Source organism: Daphnia pulicaria, chromosome 1 (genome assembly GCF_021234035.1).
Source record: "Daphnia pulicaria isolate SC F1-1A chromosome 1, SC_F0-13Bv2, whole genome shotgun sequence".
Classification (NCBI taxonomy): domain Eukaryota; kingdom Metazoa; phylum Arthropoda; class Branchiopoda; order Diplostraca; family Daphniidae; genus Daphnia; species Daphnia pulicaria.
In genome coordinates, this window is record NC_060913.1 from 10524844 (window position 1) to 10544434 (window position 19591).

The window sequence follows — 19591 nt, forward strand, 5'->3', positions numbered from 1 at the left end:
TATATTATTCTGGCCGTTTCCTTATTGGTCCGGACACTTTTCATCCGTCATTCGATCGCGGCTTGTCCTGGGCGTGACGATACTATACTTTACCGCCTGTACTACTACAACACAGCCATTCACTACACAACATTGTATGGCCCATATACAAAGATGATTGAGCCGCCCTGGAATATATTGGCAGTCTATAAAATATTACACACAACAGATTCTGATTTGAATGGAATATGGGGCCGATCTTCTTGTCATCCGTACTCTGGTGAATCAGACAGAGACGAATAAGCCGCGATGATTGATTGAGCTTTGTACATACATACAACAGCATCCGATTGAGCCGGTGCAATCCAATCTCTAAGCGAAATATCGAAATAAATCGAGTGTATACGTGTACCGTGTCACATCGGCAGTATATAAATAAACTAGCACTAGACATCCGTTTCTAAAGTGAATACATGGATTCGCCGGGCTTCTGTGATTGATTGAAATAGTGCCATACACACGATCATCCAGCAAATGGCGAAATTCGGCTGCCGCGGGAAATGGAACTGACATCAAGTGGAGTGTGGTGACAAGTAGGTATTAAACACACGCACACACACAAACCAGATTGAATCGAGCGCTGAAAAAATCCTCGTCGAGTTGTTGTTGTCGAGCAGTTGGAAATCATTAAACGCATTCACAGCCTTTTGAAATGGAATCAAACCAGCGCGCGCTCCGGAATTGGTTGTGTCGTGATGGAGCAGTTTCAAAATTCAAAGATGAAAGTTGAATGCTGTATGGTGTATAAACTATTCCATTAGGGAGCTGCTGCTGCCGGGTGTTCGTCTAGGATGTATGTAAATCATATCAGCTCTTATGTACAGTTAGTCGTCGGAAAACTCGTGTGAAAATGGCAAACACTTTGGGAACGAACGCCAGCGGCGACAACTATACATAACGCACAGTGAGAAGGATAGGAGGAAGATTCAAGTTTTTCTAGACGGTGATGCAGCAGTTAGTTATATATATATATTGCAGGAAGAAGACTCGATGACCCGAGGCATGGAGGCCGGAAACGCAACATAACCATCCTATCAAGTCCGCGACGTCGCTATAGCAATGGAATCGAATTTCCTAGAAAGCAGCAAACGATTCTTCTTCTTCTAGCAGCATCTTGTGGGAGGGGGGCGGTCCTACTGTTTGTCTCCTACACTGAGCAAGTGCCGCTAGCAAACAGGAAATCAATTCCCGACCGGAAGATATATTTATATTGATGGGTTCCAGACCAATCTAACTGAATCTTCGGGAATTATTTGACAGTGTTACATTTCAATCCCTCGGGCCGTTTATTTCTGATCCCCTATGACGTTGTTTTCTCCCTTCCGTATAAGGTCAAAGGATTACGACTTTTTGACTCGGATCGTTTTTTACAAGATGGCCGGTTCCATGCAAAACGACCGGGAGGGGTGACGGACCAGACCGTTACCCTGACAACCCCTAAAACGCATTTCCCTATTTTTATTATATTTTTTGGTGGGGGATTGTGTGACCTTTGGAGATAGGCCTGAATGAATCACCCTTCCAGTGGACGGGTGCGAAATGTGTCGGACGTGTACATATCTCTCACGGAAGACTCGCTAGTCCTGCGCCGTGCAGGCGTGCACACACGGCCTTGTGACGTGATGGTTGCAATTCCATCTGAAATGAAAAGTGAAACGAGGATCGCAGATCCTGCCTCAATGTCGCCTATTATTCGGATATCCCCAGCAGGAGCAGCCACATGTATAAAATGGAGTGAATCAAACACTTGGACAGTCGTCTCACGTTCCCGGTTAATGGCGATGAGATAGACGGACGATATAATGATATCCTTATGTACTCCCTTCGCTGATGGATGTGTACTTATACTCCGTGAAGGATTGGTCTAGCGGGGTTTAACACTTTTTCTTTTCATTTTAATATAGTCTGGAAATAAAATAAGAATTGAGAATATTGATGTGTTGTCCAGGAGAGAGAAAAAAAGGAGAAATAATTGCGTTTGGGAATATATCCCATCGGATGGACTTTTTGAAAGTAGATTTTTCCGATCGTTTAGATATTGATGAACACATCCGAGAAAACACACAATATCCAAATTTATTCTTTGGAGAGCGAGGATCGAGGCGGTGGGATACGTAAAAGTACATTCTATTACTATAATATGTATTCACCAAATAGCATTTATTTCTAGGTATTGAAAAATAGTTGAGGCATCAACTATACGCGCTACACGCTCGATCAGCGTGAACGAAATTGGATCCGGCCCATATCACATGATACAACCTCATATATAATCCGCTAGCTAGGAGATTTGGATGTGTAAAACTCGATGCTGAATATTGAAAAGAAAGAAAATGATAAAATATTACAGGAGAGAAAGCTGCTATATTTAGAACTGTCGTGTGTAAAAGTGCTCGTATAAAATTTGGATTGGTTTCTCGTGTTGACAAAAAACTTTTGAGATATTTCTTTCTTTTCTTTTCCCCCCACGAGCTAGACTAAAAGGCTACACGGTATTCTACTCTGGGCCGTGACATGTTCACAGTTCGTAGATATTATAACTGCCATGTTTACGTCATCTCGGCTTAGACTTGGAATTTTACCGTTTAGACGCGAGTTTGTTTTCCCAACCGCGACAGACTTGTGTGTTGTGACATAACTGCAGACGAAGAATATTTCCCCGAGTCTGTAACTAAATAGCTACTTAATAGACTTGATTTTGGATTTCTTCTCTTTTATTAACCTGGCGGCATGTTAGAATGTGACTTTTGGGAGTGGCACTAATCAATTAAGTAGAAATTGCATCACATTCAAAATTTCACATTCAAAGTCTAAGCTGATTTGTCACTGATTGTCATTTCCTTACCTACCACACTACTTTCTTTCTAGAACCTTAACTTAACCTCTGCCTTTACTTTCTTGACTCATCCCCTCCTTTTTCACCCACCCACCCACCCACCAGACCACCCACCCACCCACCAGACCACCCACCCACTTTTTTCAAAGACCACGTTGAATTTAATTTTTAATTAGGAATTATAATTAAATCAACATTCTGAAATTATGGTCATTAAATTGAAGCTTTTTATTTTAGAATATTTACGGTATTTATTTACAAAAAAAATAAAAAAAATAATTTGATTATTGTTGAAATGGCAACAAAGCTCCGGTAGAATTGGAGGGCTTTCATTTGTCAGTGTTATATGTCGATGGAGGAGGTTTTCCATTTTCGCGGTCTGTTATTCACGATGTGTTTGACAATGGATCGTTGGATATTTTTGGGTAATTATATGTGTTCTCTAATTCTAGTTTGTTGTATTGTTAGGGTTTAATGTAGTTTTAAGATTTGAATGCTTTTCCACTTGAGCACAATGAGCTAATTTTACAACATTCTATTTCAAGTCTAGCACATGTTGTACTTTAAAACTTTCTTATTTCCGAACTGCTTTAACTGAGTTAATCTTAGCTTATTTTACTTTCTTTTTTTTGCATTTGGTACGTCTCTCTTTTTAACTGTAATTTATCCATTGTTGGATATCAAAAGTCAAAGAATAGTTTGCAAAAGTAAATTACAGTTTTTAAAAAAGAGATGTTAAAAAGTAAAAAAATATTGGCTATACCTAGCTACGTCTATAGTACACTTTCACCATTTTCATAACCGGCAAAAGGGAAGGAAAGAAAAAAAAGAAAAATCGATGGTCTTGTTGAGCTCTAGCGATCCTCCCTCCATATTGCCAGGCAGTCTGATCCCATATTATACAAGCGGTTAAGAGATGAAGAAATAAATAGTAGATCCTATCATATTTTGTGTGTAGCCCAAATATTTATCGGCGCTAGATGTAATATCATCAATGTATGCGCAGTCTTCATTTCCCATCAATCGAATTACACCATCGTCAAACAATGAAACCCGTAGAAGAATGATTGGCTCATAATCCAACCTTTTTTTCCACTCCAAACTCGTAAAAATCGACCGTTACAATTTGTACAATTGCGTTCATTCAAATTCCACTGCAGGAAACCGAAATGTTTTGAACCCCCCAAAACTTTTGCGGTCAAGTTTTGTTGGGGTGTGGAGACAAGACGAGCAACGATGAAAGCGGACGACGTTTGCTCAAACGCGCACGTCAAAAGGTTGTCGTGTATGTGCGCAAGACGGGCTTTTTATTTGGCGCTGGCCCGTCTTGAAGAGGATGACGATAAAAGAGCCGAGCCATCGGCCAACCAGTCGAGCCGGTGGTATCGAACAGGAACGGCGTCTTCTCCCCGTTTATTGTTTGCGAAACTAACCGTCGAGTGTGTTTTGTGACTCTTATTCAGTCAATTATTCTTCCCTATTCATTCGACGCGGCCCGGTTTATCGTCTCTCTCTCTCACTTGATTTGCCTTTTTAAATTTTTGGCAAAAATTTAAAATTCCCGCCATGGAAGACAAAGCGGCGGTGACTCCGATTTTGACTCCGTCTTCGGAAGCGGCCACTTTCGACATTGGTTCCATTCAAGTAGGCCGCAGTCTCGTCTTCATTTGTGTGTGTGTGTGCGTTCAAAATCATTTGCTCAGCATGTGGGAGCGGTGGCATATTGAATTTTCTAATTTAATTTGACGTACCCCCCCTGCCGCCACCAGCGTCCAAAGTGTTTTATAATTTGACGGACGGAGACGTTCAATTTTGTCCGCAAGATTGATGGGTGGGATCCGTTAAGTTTTTATTTTTATTATTATTCGTTCGGCGTGGGTGTTGGCCATCATTAAGATACGCAAACGACCAACTGTAGTGGTGGTGGAGGGTTGCGTTGTATCCGACGTAACAGACGCCGCTCCAACGTTCCCATATTTCCTATTGAAGCAAGTCGAGTATTTTAGTTAAGGTTTGTGCAGGATTCTTTAAAGGAGCCGTTAAGAGTGCAAATGGGTAGAGATCCTTCCTTAGTCCACTGTTTTATTTGCTTTCCTGCTGACATCTGTTTTCGAAGAACAGTTGATAATATCTAAGCGATCGATATTCTAGCGCATTCTGTTATCAAATAATCATTCGTGTTTCTTTTCTCTCTCTCTCTCTCTCAAATGTTCGATTTCCAGATTGGGAAAATGCCCGAATTCGTTCGCGTCAAGCTGATGCAGGTGGATTTCGGCGCCCAGTCACCCGCCCGTGATCCCTACTGTGCTGTTTCCATCAAAGAAGCCATCGCAGATGCCGGTAAGTTTTCTCTTTTCATCACATCTGTCAAGTCTTGTCCGTTTTCCCCCATTTTTCTTTCTTTTTGTGTTTCGCCCGTCGCAACTTTTGTTTTTACTTACAACGTCGGGCCAGTTGATTGAAAAATAGTTTTTCCAAGTCGAGTCAAGTCTATGCCAGCCAACTGCTACATCACGTGGAAAGCAGAAAAAAGAACAGCGGCCGTTAGAGAGTAGTAGTAGTAGTGAACCAGCAACTTATCCGTCATTCGTTTCGATTCTTTTTCACCGGCAAACCTTTTTATTTTGTTTCTCCGTTGTATTTTTCTCTCTTTTGTTTTATTAACTCTGTGGAAACCAGCCCAAAAAACTATAGTCTAGACACACAAAAAAAGAGATATGATCCGATGTTGGCAATCCTGTAAAAAGAAGACTGGACAAGGAGAGAGATGATCAAGAGCTTTCATGCTAAGAATATGACAAGAGGATCAGTGATTGCTCGAGTGAACAATTCAAAAGCTTTTTAGTCAAGGCTATACGTCGCGATTGTTTTTCCTGCTCCATTTATCATACGTCCACCCCGCACGATTTCAACACATGTAACACACATTTAAGCAAATAAGTCTACTGCTGGACACACAGTGTATGTCCAGCAGTCGTGGTTTTTGGTTGGACTAGACCGTGGACGTTTTGTTTACTCTTTGATAACAGGATGCGCTTTCCTGGTTTGACATTGGAGTCGCAGTGCGTGGCAGACGCGCACACACGTCCTTTATTATGTACCGACCGACTGGGAATGTCGTTCCTGCAGGATTTCACCGAGTTATGAAGCGAAGAATGCGCAGCACGCGCGCTGGATGAGCGCTGCTTTTCCACCCAGTTTGGAGCATCGGCAACTTTTTCGGTTGATCTACCCTACACTTTAGACGTCTGATATGTGACAATCGCATTTTCTACTCGCTCGGGTTCCAAGTGTGGCGGGGTGGGGGGTTACTTTTGCTTCGCCTTCGCAGTCGAATTTGATTCACAGTTGCTTCAAAAATAGGAGCCCAGTCGATTGAGCAATAAACAACTCGTGTGTAGCCCGATCTTTGAGTCGACTTGCCAACAGCAACCCGACACTGCGGTGGATCGAATTTTCTGAACGAAATTTAGAATCAACTTTATTGTGGTTGCGGGCATCTAAACGTTTTGGCATTAAATGAGAGTCGACATTGCATAACGACCAGCAGAATCGGGTTAGAAATGAATGCGATACTCTTTCTTGTTTGTTATGTTGCGATTCCTTTAGGTAGGCGAGTACGGCGACTGGGATTTTTGCGACTTATACTTGGTTTCACCGATTTAATGACTTGGTCGATGACTGCAAGATTGCGCGCTAGCGTCTCGTCACAACTCGCGGAGAGACTTTTATGTTTTCTTTCTTCCTCATATTGTTCCCTTTGATTTCGACTTGTTACGAAAGAAGTTTTGAAGAGTTAGTTATAGAATTCTCTCTCTCTAATCTCTCTATCCTATACGTGTGTATACGTATACGCTGGTAGTATCTCACGCACACACACACGGTGGCGAGGATGTCAAATCCGACATATCCAAAACTCTGCGAGAGTGAGAGAGAGAGAGTTGCTCCGCGTACTAAATTTGCGGAAGTCAAGTGTTCCGAGTCTCCTATAGACTTTCGCCCGTCCCAAACTGGCAGCGCCATATTTCAAAGATCAAGTTTCCTGCTTGATTCATAAATCACCCACGCCAAAAGATTTCCAGTCAGCGACGAAGAAAAAGCAAGAAGCTGCTGTACAGAGTCCCCCGACTGCCGGGTTTAATATCATCGCTCTTGAATAAGAAAGAAAAAAGGGCCAGCTCGAGGAGTAGCAGCAGTTCTCTTCGCTTGTGATTGATTCATTTCCTTCCTCGGTCTGGTCGAGCTCCGTCTTGTGTGGCGGAAGTCGTAATGACGACATAATGTGGAGGAAAAAACAAAAATTCCCGTCTCTTTCTCATGTCCGTTGCATTTCAAGTTGGTCGTGCGAAAGCAGAAAAATGGCCGAAATTTTGTAGTTTTTCCGCTTTTCAAAGTTTGCACGACTGAGAACGGGCAAGTGGGCACTGGAAATTCATCAAAGGTGTAGACAATCGGAATGATCAAAACTTGGCCGCATAAAGGCGGAGAGGAGGGCCCGTGCCTTTCCCATCCGCCCCATCCGGCTGGAGGATTGACGATGGCCTAGACGACCCAGAGCAGCCAGCCCCCCGTTTTCTTTTTTTCCTCCACATAATATCCTTGCCCATATACTACTATACTTGCGTCATTACGATGATCAAGGATCGTGCAGTCTTGATATTCGCCCGTCAACGTCTTACCCGTCGACGCGGCACGAAGGGAATCGATTGATGAGTCCCACCCTCTTATTCCGCCCCATCGTCATCATCCCATTGCCTCTCTCTCTCTCTCTCTCTCCTCCATCATCATCCTTCTTCTTCTTTTTGCCGAGTTCTATAAACTCGTGTTTTTTGCTGCGGCACTTTACCGTCTTTTATCTCTTCTTCTTAAGCTGCAAGGAAAAAAGAAAAGTCGAAAAAGCTTTTCAGTTTTTATTTTATTTTAGTTTTTGGGTCGGCCCATATTTTTCAATAGTCCTCCATCTCTTGTATAAATATAACAGCCAAAGTAGGAAGTGTATACGCTCCAAGAACTTAGGGACTTTGTATTGACAGTTGTAGTTTTCTTTATAAAAAAAGAAGCCAGCACCGTATAGAATCTATTAAAGCTAAGACGTGCCCATTGATCCGATTTCGGTTGTTGCTACTTTTTTTTTCTTCACTTTTAAAAATCATTGTCCTATTTTTTTTAGTGGCTTAACTCAGTTTGCGAAAATTGAAGTTATGGAAGTGTGTGTTGGTAGGTGGGTGGGATAGAGGCCATGGGGTTCAAAGGATCAGCTTTTTATTTATTTTTTTTTTGTTCGGTGGCCGCCAATCCATAAATATAGGAGCGGAGGGGGGGGGGGGGCTGGAATGAACTATTAAGGGCTGAATATGCCGTAATAAATGTGGGGGGTAGGGGGAGTTTCGGTTTATGTATGGAAGATGCGACGGGGGGCCGTCTGTTGTGGTGAGCTCGAAGAAAGCGGTGGCGGCGGGAGAGATATATATTGGCAATTTTCTTTTTCATCATCAGTTTCCGTCTGAAAAACAAAAAAGTTAGTGCCTTGGCCAAAATGAGAGTAGTAGTAGTAGTAGAAGAGAAAAGGGGAGTTTCACCCTTTGTTGACAGCTGGAGCTATAGGCCAGTCAGCCAATGTGATGGTAGGAAAAGATGTTGAGGCCATTTCCTCCACACACACTGGGGTTCAGCACGGGGTCTTTTTTTTTTTTTCTAGAGATAATATGAAAAGATAAGGCCCCCGGGCAGAAGAGACTATGACTGCTGGAGCATGATGGATGATGAGAACTGTCGTGGCCGTATGGCCGGGCGAAAGGAGAGCTCGTTGGTGCGAGACGCTATTAGCTTGCCCTTTTGATACGCGGGCGGCGGTGGTAGCGGCACATCTTCTCCTCCGACAAAAGACGTGGAAGGCACTCGGAGTGGGGCTTCTTTGTCACCTGGCGCAAAAACTTGTTCCCGTCACATGGACGGGCCTGCTGGATTTGGACGTCTAGTTCACATTTAGACGAGAGGCAGCAGCGCTCGTTGATTAGGTCGACTTTATTCAGCCTGGCCCAAAAAATGCACTTGACTGGCGCTAGAATCGATTAGATCGGTTGATGGGTATATGTAGGGGCCTCCGCATACATTCGAAACCTCTCCATCCCCCATGTGCGTAGTTCCAATGGCGACCCGGTTATTATGCGCACGGAATAGGATTTTTTCTTTTGATGTGGCTCGTCTTCATTTGAATTTTTCCATTTTTAAATTTTTTTTTTAATTGTCTCGTTATCGTTGGCGCTTCTTGGCGTTTCAAATTGGTTGGACATTTGATGTCTCTGTAATCCGCTTCTCTTTTTGTAATCAAGAAGGGGAATTGTTGAGGAATATGTCTATCTATCTATATTCCTCCGGATCCGTCCCCCCAAATGAATCCAGCCCTTTATTCACAGTTCTTGTTATCTACTGATTATAAGATCTCGTTTTCTGCCTTTGTACAGCCTTTGTGTAGTTGGGCAACTGCGTTTCGACATAATGGATCCGTATAGCTGCTGTCAATGGCAGACGTAGTGGAAGCCAATTTTCCATCTTTTGTCATCGACGACTCTTTTTTCTTTATTCCGGGCCCGAATTTTTATACCAATGGTGTTACATCTTAACAGTATTAAATTATCAAACGATGTTTTCCATCTTTATGGGAGGTGGTGGTGGTGGTGAATGGGCGTCTTTTATTCATCTGCCGACTTCCGAGAGAGAGTCTAGTCGGGAGTTAGCGGCTCTTCCTTCCGGCTTGTGTATAAGGCTCCAGCCGCTAGAGCCGGGAAAAATAATTGTGCCAAGTTATATAGCACACCCAGCAATAGAGAGTTTATGGACGGCCCATAAAGTAATATAGCGCCCGAGTATAATGCATTTCTTCTTTTTTTTTTTTTTTTCGCTTTGGCTTTTCCTTCTGGATGACTCTTGGGTCAATTTTCACTCGAACGGAAACTCTGACAGCCGGATAATACATGGAAGTGCCGGGCGCCGTGCGGGCCCCTGTGGTTTTTTTTTCTTCTCAACGACGACGTCTTATCCGGTCATGTTCTCCGAACCGCTTCCATACGATCCCGCTCGGCCGGGCTGATTAAAGTCTAGCAGCTCGAGCGCGCGAATAACAGGCTCGCCCAAGCGGATGGTGTACGTAAATCGAGATTCCAAATATGAAAGCAGTTCCTATATTATTATATATATATATATACACACACACACACGTATAGCCTATTCTGTTGCGTGTGTGTATGTATATAAATTTATGGGCCGATACGCACTAAATGGAAAAAGAGTGAAACGAACTCGAGGGGGGAAACATCAGCCCAGTTTCCAGGAAACACTTTTTCCTTCTTCTAATCAATAGGCCCACAAGAGTTTAAACTTCGACTTTAAAAGAAGTTTAATTTTCTATTCTAGTTCCACTGATCGGCAGGCACTTTTCTTCGCTCCATTAGACGAATATCAGTGGCTTTGAAAAAACAGCGGGATTTTCAAACACAACAGGGAAAACACGAACGCTCGTAAAAGTTTTATTATTTCTCTTGTTTTCGTTGATGATGAGACTGTTTCTCTTCTTCAATTTGGGTTAGGATGTCGAAATGGAAGGGCGCGGTTCGATTGATTGAAAGGCTGGAATTATCGACCGGTTTCTACACACAATGGAACCATAGAAATTGGGCTACATGATGCGTCATTACGTCTCGGTCTTTTGGGAAATATTTACACCATTTCCTATTTTCTCTAAAGAAACTTTCGATATCAAATAATAAACGGGAACCTCGATGAGCTATGGCAACCCCGGCAGTGGTGCTGTGAAGACGCCAGGCGCCTCTTGCGGCTGTTCTCACTCGCGTTAACGAGTCGTTGTTCCTGGCAGCTCTATTCTCCAGGCCTATAGGCGGGCAGCTAATGGTTGCATCCGGCAGGGGCTTGTCTTGGTCATTGATCAACGTAAGAAGAAGAAAAAAAAAATTCATTTCTTCTTCTATTGTCCAAATGTTTCCTCTCTCTCCAGTCCATTTTTCGTCAGAAAGCTTACCCTTCATACGTCAATGCCTTTATATATTCCTTTCCCCCTTATTACTTTCTATTCCATTTAAAATTGGATCGATGAAATCAAGTCTAACTGTACTAAATATATTATGGGGGGGGGGGGGGGGTATTATGTACATCATATACTGAGGGGGGGGGGCTTATTCGATCATGGGTCTCTGTGTGAGAAGCGCGTTTCTTTTATAGCCTTTTGCTTTGACAACTGGTGCCAGGCGACCTTTATCAACTTATGGGAGAGAGAGAGGGAGAGAAAAAAGAAAAAAAAGTTGGATAGCGCTGCACTGCCAGGACAAGGAAACGACAGAGGACAAGTTGACTATAGTCTTGACGTTATCAAACCCCACCCCCTCACTGCGGCACTCTCACTCTGCTGCCATCTTAAGTGATTTCCGCCGCCGAAACTGGCAGCTTGCTTTTGTATTTATATGCCAGAGCAATGTAGTAGTACTACTACTAGAGTCTTGCTGTTTCTTCAACTTGTCCAATTAGAACAGTTAGCTGTCGCCGGCCATTTTGGCCGTGTCTGGTCTGGCATCGACGGGCGTTGTATATTTCTACAACCACTGCATTCGCTTTTATACATCTTTATTCTGATTTGATTTGATTTGCTCTGCTGTGCTACGAGAAGCAGTTCTGATCACTTGGATTTGTACACGGCCTCTCTTTTTGGACGTGTGTTATCGACACGTTTCGTCTAATAGTGGCGTCTTTATTACATCGCAGATGTCGAACGCATCTATCGAGCAGCTCGTCCCTCCTTTTCTTTTGACAATCAACTGGATTTGAAATCTCCGTAAAAATGTGAGCACAATTTTTCTTTTTTTTTTTGAGAAGAAGAAGAAGAATCGATTCGTCAACAAATGAATCGAAATTCTCCTCCCCATTGTCGACGGCTCTGAAAAGGAAATCGTCGTCGAGATATTCAACAAAGAATTCGATAACCATCGTCCCTCTCTCTCTCCCCGTCTGTGTGTGTGTGTGTGTGGGTTTCATTTCGGGTTCTTTGACAGTGTTGGACTTGTATTCAAACTATCCATCAGCCAGCGATTGTACAGGCTTACTCGGTGTGTACGTCAGGGATATACAATCTTACATTTGCACTCTCTCTCTATGTACATATACGTCTACTTAAATACGTGGACCATTTTTCCTTTTTCCCTTTTTTTTGCGGGACCCAGATGGGCCGTCAAGTGCGCAAAAGAATCGGAATCAATCGATAAAGTCCAGCTGACATTGGCCGAGAGCCGGGCCGGGCCTCCGGTGCAGCATGGCTGATAACACATAGGGATGCAGTGTGTGTACGCTATATATCTTTGATTGACATCCGGCTGCTGACCATGACCCACACAAGCAGTGGCTCTCTAAACTGGTGTCTAGTAGGTTGTTGTTGCCATGGCCCAATGGCTGCCTGCCCTCATTTCCTATTGCGTCCCGTCGGGGGGGGGGGGGGGGGATGCATCCGCATTCAAGGCACGCGCCCGTATCGGCGGCGACTGTACAGCAGCCGATGTATGGATGTACTAGTAACTAGCTTTTAAGGCTATTCGACTTTTTAGTAATGATGACATCAACCGAGCGAGCCTTGTATTTCTCTCGGACTACTGTACGGCTATCGTCGAATGAATTACTAATTGGGCTAATTTCCTATTTCTTTTTTTTTTTCTTTTTGATCTGCCCCCCGGACAGCCGGCAAAGGAGTCCAGTTGATGCTGAAGCGCAAACCTCGGGTGGTGGAATGGAATTCCTGCATAGACGTGCCACTCAGCCGAGGAGTTCTCGGTAAAATCGCCCGAAATTAATTATCGGGTGATTTGAAAAATGAACAATCGATTATTCGCTTTTTTTTTTAAAATAGTTCACGTTCTCCTATTGGACCGCTGCACGAGACCGGCCGAGAAGAGGGGAACCGCTCACGCTGATTTACTGGTAGGAGCCCAAGTCCTGGCCGACCAGTGCAAACAATCTGCGGGAGACAGCATCTGGGTGAGTCCGAATCTATGACTATATTACATTGGAAAAGCGGCGTTAGTAGTATGAGGCATGCCGCTGATGTTTGTCGACGACGGCCGATGTTCTTTTCTCTCCGCCCGCTTCCCCCGCAATTTATCGCTCGTTTCCGCCTGTCTTGCCATTCATTTGGAAATTGGAAACTGGGGCGAATGTTAAAGAAGATTAACGTCTCGTGTAGCCGAAAGTGTGAAATATTCTCGTTCATAAAACGACCCCCCCCCCCCCCAAGAAAAAAGCGCGGGACTTTCTATTTATTTGAACAAAAAGGGGGGGAGTTTTAAACCTGTGGAAAATCCCTCCAAACAATAGTGCGAAATAGATGTCAGCTATGTAGTCACGAGAACCAGTTGAAAAGAGAGTAGGAAAAGCTGTTTTTGAAACCATTGGGCCTGTTTGCGACAGCTGGATCGGTGGATCCACTCCACTCTCCCACTTGTCGTGCCATCTGCTGGCGATTGGGAGCGGAGACCGCTTAAAAAGAAGAAAAAAAAACTTGACAATTTCCATCTTCCATTCGTTTCCAGCTTCTTCATCTCCTCTCGGTTGCTGAGCGCTCGCAATCGTCCCTCTTTTTAGACTCGCCTATTTATTTGAAAGAGAAGAGTTACTATTATGCTCCGGGTGTTCACCCTCCCCCCCCCCCTATTACAGAAGAGAGGCTTTTATATTCAAAGCCAACAACTCTGTCTGTAAGACGCGGAGGACAATGTATCATAATATAGGCTTGACAACCAACCCAAAAATAATAATAGCCTTCTAGCTGCATTATATTTGGAATGTATAGCCGATTGTGCGCTGGGTATTTTTTTTTTTACGGTTATCAATGCCAGATGATTTGATGGGAAACCTCAATGCAAATGCCGAAAAATGGACGGAATGAAAGCGGATCGCGTATTGCCTTCCGGCCTATCTCATCTTGTCAGTTCTCTCTCCTCCTCTCTTATATGTCTACCCCGCTGCCGGTTGGTATACTATATCTCTAGGCCTTTTATATGTGCGCACATTGCGGCTTATGCGTATTATATACATAAAGTAGGTATATACGGTCCCATAGTTTTGCTTCTACCATCCCGTCAGCTTCATGTCCGGAGGAAGAAGAAAAGAAAAAAGACAATTTTTTATTTTTCTTCTTCATCCGAATAGAATTGGATGTACTTTCTTTTCCATCCTTTTTTTTTTTTTTTTTTGCCTTGGGCTCGTTCCCTCCATTTCTCGCTTTCTCCATTTTTTTATTTTTTCGGGAGCTTCTCTTCGAGCCCCTCCGGGATCTCCTGGCCGCTCTTGACGTGTAATCCAGCAGCTTTAGCACATCCTTGCCTATTTTTTTTTTCTGGTACATAAAAAAGATTGCGGGAGAGAGAAAGAGAGAGGGTATAAAGCATACAGCGACACGCAGTGACATAAAGAGAGGAGGGAAACCTTCCCTTTACGGGCGGTATGTCTAACCCGGACGCGGGATCGTTTGTTGCACGACCTTCTTCTCCGGTCTTTTCTTCTGGCGTGCACTGAATTTCCAAGCGAACCCCGGCTGGTTGGTTTGCAAAGGGGGGTGGGCTTAAGGACTTTGCTATGCAAGTCCGTCTGTGTCACATCATCATCTCTAGAGACATCTGTTCTTTTTCATCTCTTACCACCATTCGCCTGAGGGAAAGAAAAGAAAAAACTCGTCACATTATCGCCGTTTTACATTCGACTTTGCATCTGCTGTTTTATTTTCTTTTGTGAGTTTTGTTTTGTTTTCTCTCTCGCTCTCCTTTTGGCTGGAATGAATTCATTGGCAGTCTGAATCTTGGTCATATTTTCCGTGATGCGTCGGATGTAGTACTATCTGACTAGTTACTCGATCGCTTCTCGTTATTGAGAATGTTGAAAACGAAGACGGACAACCCAATGAGATCAAGGAGCGCAAAGGGGGTTTTGGCTTCTTTTGTCTTTTGTGAGCGGAGAATTAAGGACTTGGAATTCCCCTGATTCGAAATGAGAACAAGACCGTCGCATCGGATTGATATCAAGAGTGAGCTCGTGTGAGCTATTGCGCTATAAGATTATTCTAACCGGCTTTGTCACGCTAGACATCAGCCCACCTCCCGTCGCGCTGGCAAACATGAATCATTCTGCACTCGACTTTGTATTGTGTAGTCGCCGTCGATAATTTACATCACAATTAGGCTACAGATCTCATTACAGATCTTCACCGAATTTAAAAAGTATTAATCTGGCGACTTGAAATGGAGAAAACTAAAGTCTTACTCGCAAGTTTCTTCATTTTTTGAGAGTCTAGTCGATGAATGAAGACCGGGGAATGTATGTTTTGCAACTTTTATTCTCTTGAAAATTTCTTAATAATTTTGCGTGGGGGGCATCACTCACTCGTGTAGAAGTGTGGCAGAGTGCATGCGCAACACTCGTTGACGTGCGCTGTTATTTTTGTTTTCGTTTGTTTCTTTGTTTTTTTGCGTTTCCGCGACGGTGGAAAGGAAGGAATTTGTGTGTCCGCTTGGTGAAATTTGTTGACGTTGTCGTTTGGTTAGTTCTCCTTTGGTTGGGGCGTTGCTCGTGGCGACCGGAAGGTGCCGGCTCGAGACCCCCCCTCTCCGAAAAACGCGCTGGCGGTTTTTGTCGGACCAAGAATAGACTGGTCGAAATACCTGACCGACTGCGCCCATTGCCGAGCCAATAGCGACGAGTGGCCAAACACTTGCGGGCAGGGAGAAAAGCCTCAAGTCGTTAACGGTTTTCGACTCTGCGAATATCCTATAGTATATCTCGCCATTCATCCCTTAACGATTGTCCCGCACCGCCGTCACCGTTCAAGAATGGCGGGCACCATCAACCTCATCCGGCCGCTGCCGCCGCCTCCATTCATCCGCCAAGGAATTGACGAAAAAACGGCAAGGCGTCCGTGTCCTCCGACTCCGTCAACACCTGCGGGTGCTCTGCACCACCCTCACATGTGTGTGTATGTGTGTACACGCTCACAGCTTCCGCTTTTCTTAATTCTGACGAAATGACACGCTAGAATCGCCCGTCGTATTTTTCGAAAAAAAATGATGTAATCACTCCCCACCCCCGGGGGGGGGGGGGTTTAAGTTATTTAAATTTCGGATGCGGTACGAAAAGTTTCGTCTCTAGCGGCACATCAACTGAACGCCTCGTTTCCCTTTTGTAATCAAGGGCTCGATTAATTATGCACGAGTCGTGAATGTGGCGGCCAAAATGCGCTCAACGAAATCAACAATTCAACTCGTCGCTTCCGCCAATGGCTTCCGGATCAAACGGGAAAGGGCTTTGTCACGCCAGCCAGCAAAGACACAACCCGTGTGTACAGTTCACGGAGCTATTGCGTCATTGACGGATCTCTCGCCGTCATTATGCGGTTGGTTAAATTTCTTGTAACTCTGAAGAAGATGACGCGGGATTAGAATTGCGACTGCGGTTGAGAAATGTTGCATGACGGGGGCGCTCTCTGTTTAGTTTCTTGTGTGTGTGTGTGTGTTTAAATTCCATCTGAAAAGCCAAAGGGTTTGTGCTCGCTTCCTCTTATAGCTGCGGGGCTGCTGCTGCGCTCTGCTCCTGTATATCCCTCGCATTTCCTGCATCGCGTTTCACAGTTTAGACAGTTAGCAACCCAACAGTCGTCTAGCGCACACACACACATCCGGAAAGCGGGATTTTTAAAATGCTCATCATGATAGGATTATTATAAGAGTCAAACCTCTGCCTCTGTCTTTGTGGCGGAGGAGGCTGGCCCCTGGACAAAAAAAAAACAAAAAGAAAAAAGGAAAAAGGCAAATGACAGCAGCAACCGATTTTGTCACGGTCAAGATTCGGAGATTGCGATTGTTTGTGTGTTTTGTATGAGCTGTGACTGACTGAGTGCGCGCATACGAGGCGAACAGTCGGGGTTTGGCACACTCGGCCCAGAGTCCACCAATGAGGCGAACCAAAGGGGAAATAGTTGAAAAAAAAAGTTGAAAAAGAGAAAAGAAAAAGTGGCGGGTCCCACTCGCCGTCGTCGGCGATGCTCGCACCGGTACCTCTCTCTCTCTCTGCTCTCTTACATAGACCGGCTGCTGGGCTTTTTCGCTCTTGTGTATCTCGCCCCTATTCTATTTCGAGTCTCCTCTCCTCCGAACGTGAACCAACCAACCCACCACCACCAACTCCTTCCTACACACATAGAGTCGTAGTATATATATTCTCGCCCCATCCATTTGGGTTTTATTTTCTTCTTTTTCGTTCGGAGGTGGAAAAGAATCTGTTTTACTCCTTTCCAGCCACCCACCGTTGGAATCCACCACATATCCTATATAGTCTGCGTATATACATGTATACACACACAGAGAGAGAGAGAAAGAGAAGAGACGGGCAAAACTCCTCCTTCATTCCTGTGTGACCTTCTCCTCGTTGCTTTTCATCCGCCTCCTTCCACACACAACCCCGCTGGAAAATTGTTTTGAAAAGAGGAAAGAAAAGAAGAAGAGAGAAAGAGGAGAGAGAAAGAGAGAAAGAGTGAAGTGAGAGAGAGAAGATCATCTGCCCAGGTCCCGTCGACTTGATTCAGTCGGACGTCGACGACCAAGACGTTCGCCCGCAATTCCAATCGGACTTCACGGCGCTCACGGCCGCCCGTCTGACGCCGCTCTTGATTTATCTGCCCGTTTGGCTCTTTTGCGTTTTGACCTCAACTCTTATCGCCTTATTCTTCATTTGTTCGCCGTTGTGTGTGTGGGGGGGAAAAAAAAAGTTACCGTGTCCAGTGAGTGTCCAGGGAGATTTCGCCGATTATTTGCATTTCCAGTTGTGTTGTCCGCCAAACGAAAAATGCGCTAGTCGGCTGTTTCTACCGAAAAAATAAAAAAGTTGAGCGGCTGTGTACACACACACACACGAGTGAGGGGCGAAGTTCTAGCCGACGGGCGGGGTGGTGAGCTTTGTGGGAGAGGAGGAGGAATATATATACATAGTTTTTTCCGTTCGGGAGGAAGAAGAAGCCGTTCAGGAGGTTATTCCCAGTCGGGAAGGAGAGAGGGGGACCCTTTTTTTTTGGGTTGAAAATTCGCTCCCGTCTGCAGCTCTTCTTTGGGTTCCCTTGTGTGTGTGTGTGTGTGTGTGTGTGTGTGTGTCTGAGCTCGTGTGTTTGGCTCTTGTTGCTTGTGCTCTGATGGCGGACAAAAGGACGCGAGTCTCCGTTCCATGATGCGCCGAAAAGCTCCGCTGGATGAGTGCGACGGCAGCAGCGACGAGGGCCGCGATGGATCGCACCGGCTCCAGCGGCCGCCACCGCTCTCCTGTTGGCTCCCTTGTTGGTTCACTTGTTGGCTCCGAGTGCGGCAGCAGTTAGCCTTCTCTGCCGCCATGCGCTGATGTGGTCCCGCCGCCGTCGCCTTTGCTCAACGGTCGCCAGCGGCCCATCTTCTTTAGCGCCAACGGTCAGCGCTCGCTACACCGACGGCTATAATGACCCACGATCCGTGGCCGTCCTCAGGCCGTCCGATTGCAATTTTTCAATCCATTTTTGCGGTTCGACAATTAATGCGCCCGGTTTTTAATTTGTGATCATCTCCCGCCAATTTATCCAGCGACAAATCAGCTGATTTAAACCAAAAAAATTGGATTAAGTGGGTGGGAAATTCAACAAACTGAAAATCACCGTGTTGAGTGTTTGTGTGTTTGTGTGTGTGTGAGTGTAAAGTGTGTGCGGCGCGTGTGGCGTGTCTTTTGTTTTTCTCCTTTTTTTCCTTTTGGTTTGAAACGGGCGTTGGCAGCGCCACCGCTAAAACATTTTTTTGGGCGGCAATTTCAAACTTGTTGAAAAGTGAAACGACGTCCGCTTTACTGTCCCGTTGGGCCTCCTCCGTCCGGCCATTTGGTTTGTTCTGTCCGTCCGTGTCACAGCCGGCCCTGCTTTGCGCCCCGACAGCTGGATGACACAGGAAGCGACAGACGAAGACGAGGACGACGACGACGGCGACGAAAAAGAAGTAGCCAATTGGCCCGACGGTTATACCCACCTCAAAATGGATTCAGTGTAATCAGTGTCCAGCCTCCTGCGCTTCCATCTACGCCGCTCCAATCAGAGACGGCCCACACACACCCCCATATCTCCCCCTCTGTGCCAAAGAAAATAATTCATCGGAGGCGGGCGATTTAAATTTTGAGATACAACGACAAAAGTGTTTGTGGCTTCCCCCCTCCCTAACCCCGTCCGCCCCCCGTCCTCCTCCCCTAAAAATCGTCCCAGGGCTCCCGCTGAGGACGAGGATTTTGAGTCGGCATCAATATGATGTTCACCGGTTCACACGCGGCCAAGAAGCGGAGCAGCAGTAGCACCAGTCACAAGCAGAGGCAATTCTTGTCGCAGGATCGACAACAACAACAACATCCGGGCGGCCCCATCTCCGAGCGGACAACGGATGGACGGAGCGTTGATCGCACCCGCCTCAGCTGTCAGGAGGTATACAAGTCGACCTCCCTCCCGAATTGGTTTTCTCTCCCTGTCTTAGATTTATTAGCATACAAATCCTACTAAGGTAAAACCTCTACCCGTCAGTCTGCGGCTTAATTGGCGTCGGTTGCCATGGCGACCAATTGTCAACCAGAAATTTGGTGTGCAGGTCTATTCAGGACTCGCTTAGTAGCTCGCCCATTGATTGC

General features: G+C 45.2%; 1 protein-coding gene across 5 annotated transcripts in view; it reads left to right on the plus strand.

The window, feature by feature from the left end:
- LOC124344888 (putative protein kinase C delta type homolog) overlaps nucleotides 1–19591 on the plus strand; it is a 52216-nt gene that overhangs the window by 7767 nt on the left and 24858 nt on the right. The window contains exons 1-4 of one of the 5 annotated variants that reach the window (XM_046798259.1): nucleotides 3216–3300; nucleotides 5098–5215; nucleotides 12611–12703; nucleotides 12780–12907. In XM_046798259.1, the coding sequence (XP_046654215.1) occupies nucleotides 5107–5215; nucleotides 12611–12703; nucleotides 12780–12907 (330 nt within the window). In that variant the 5' untranslated portion in view covers nucleotides 3216–3300; nucleotides 5098–5106. Of the gene's footprint in view, nucleotides 1–3215; nucleotides 3301–4266; nucleotides 4520–5097; nucleotides 5216–12610; nucleotides 12704–12779; nucleotides 12908–17379; nucleotides 19392–19591 lie in introns of those variants that run through there. The other 4 variants (XM_046798261.1, XM_046798257.1, XM_046798258.1 and 1 more) reach the window with 4 other exon arrangements.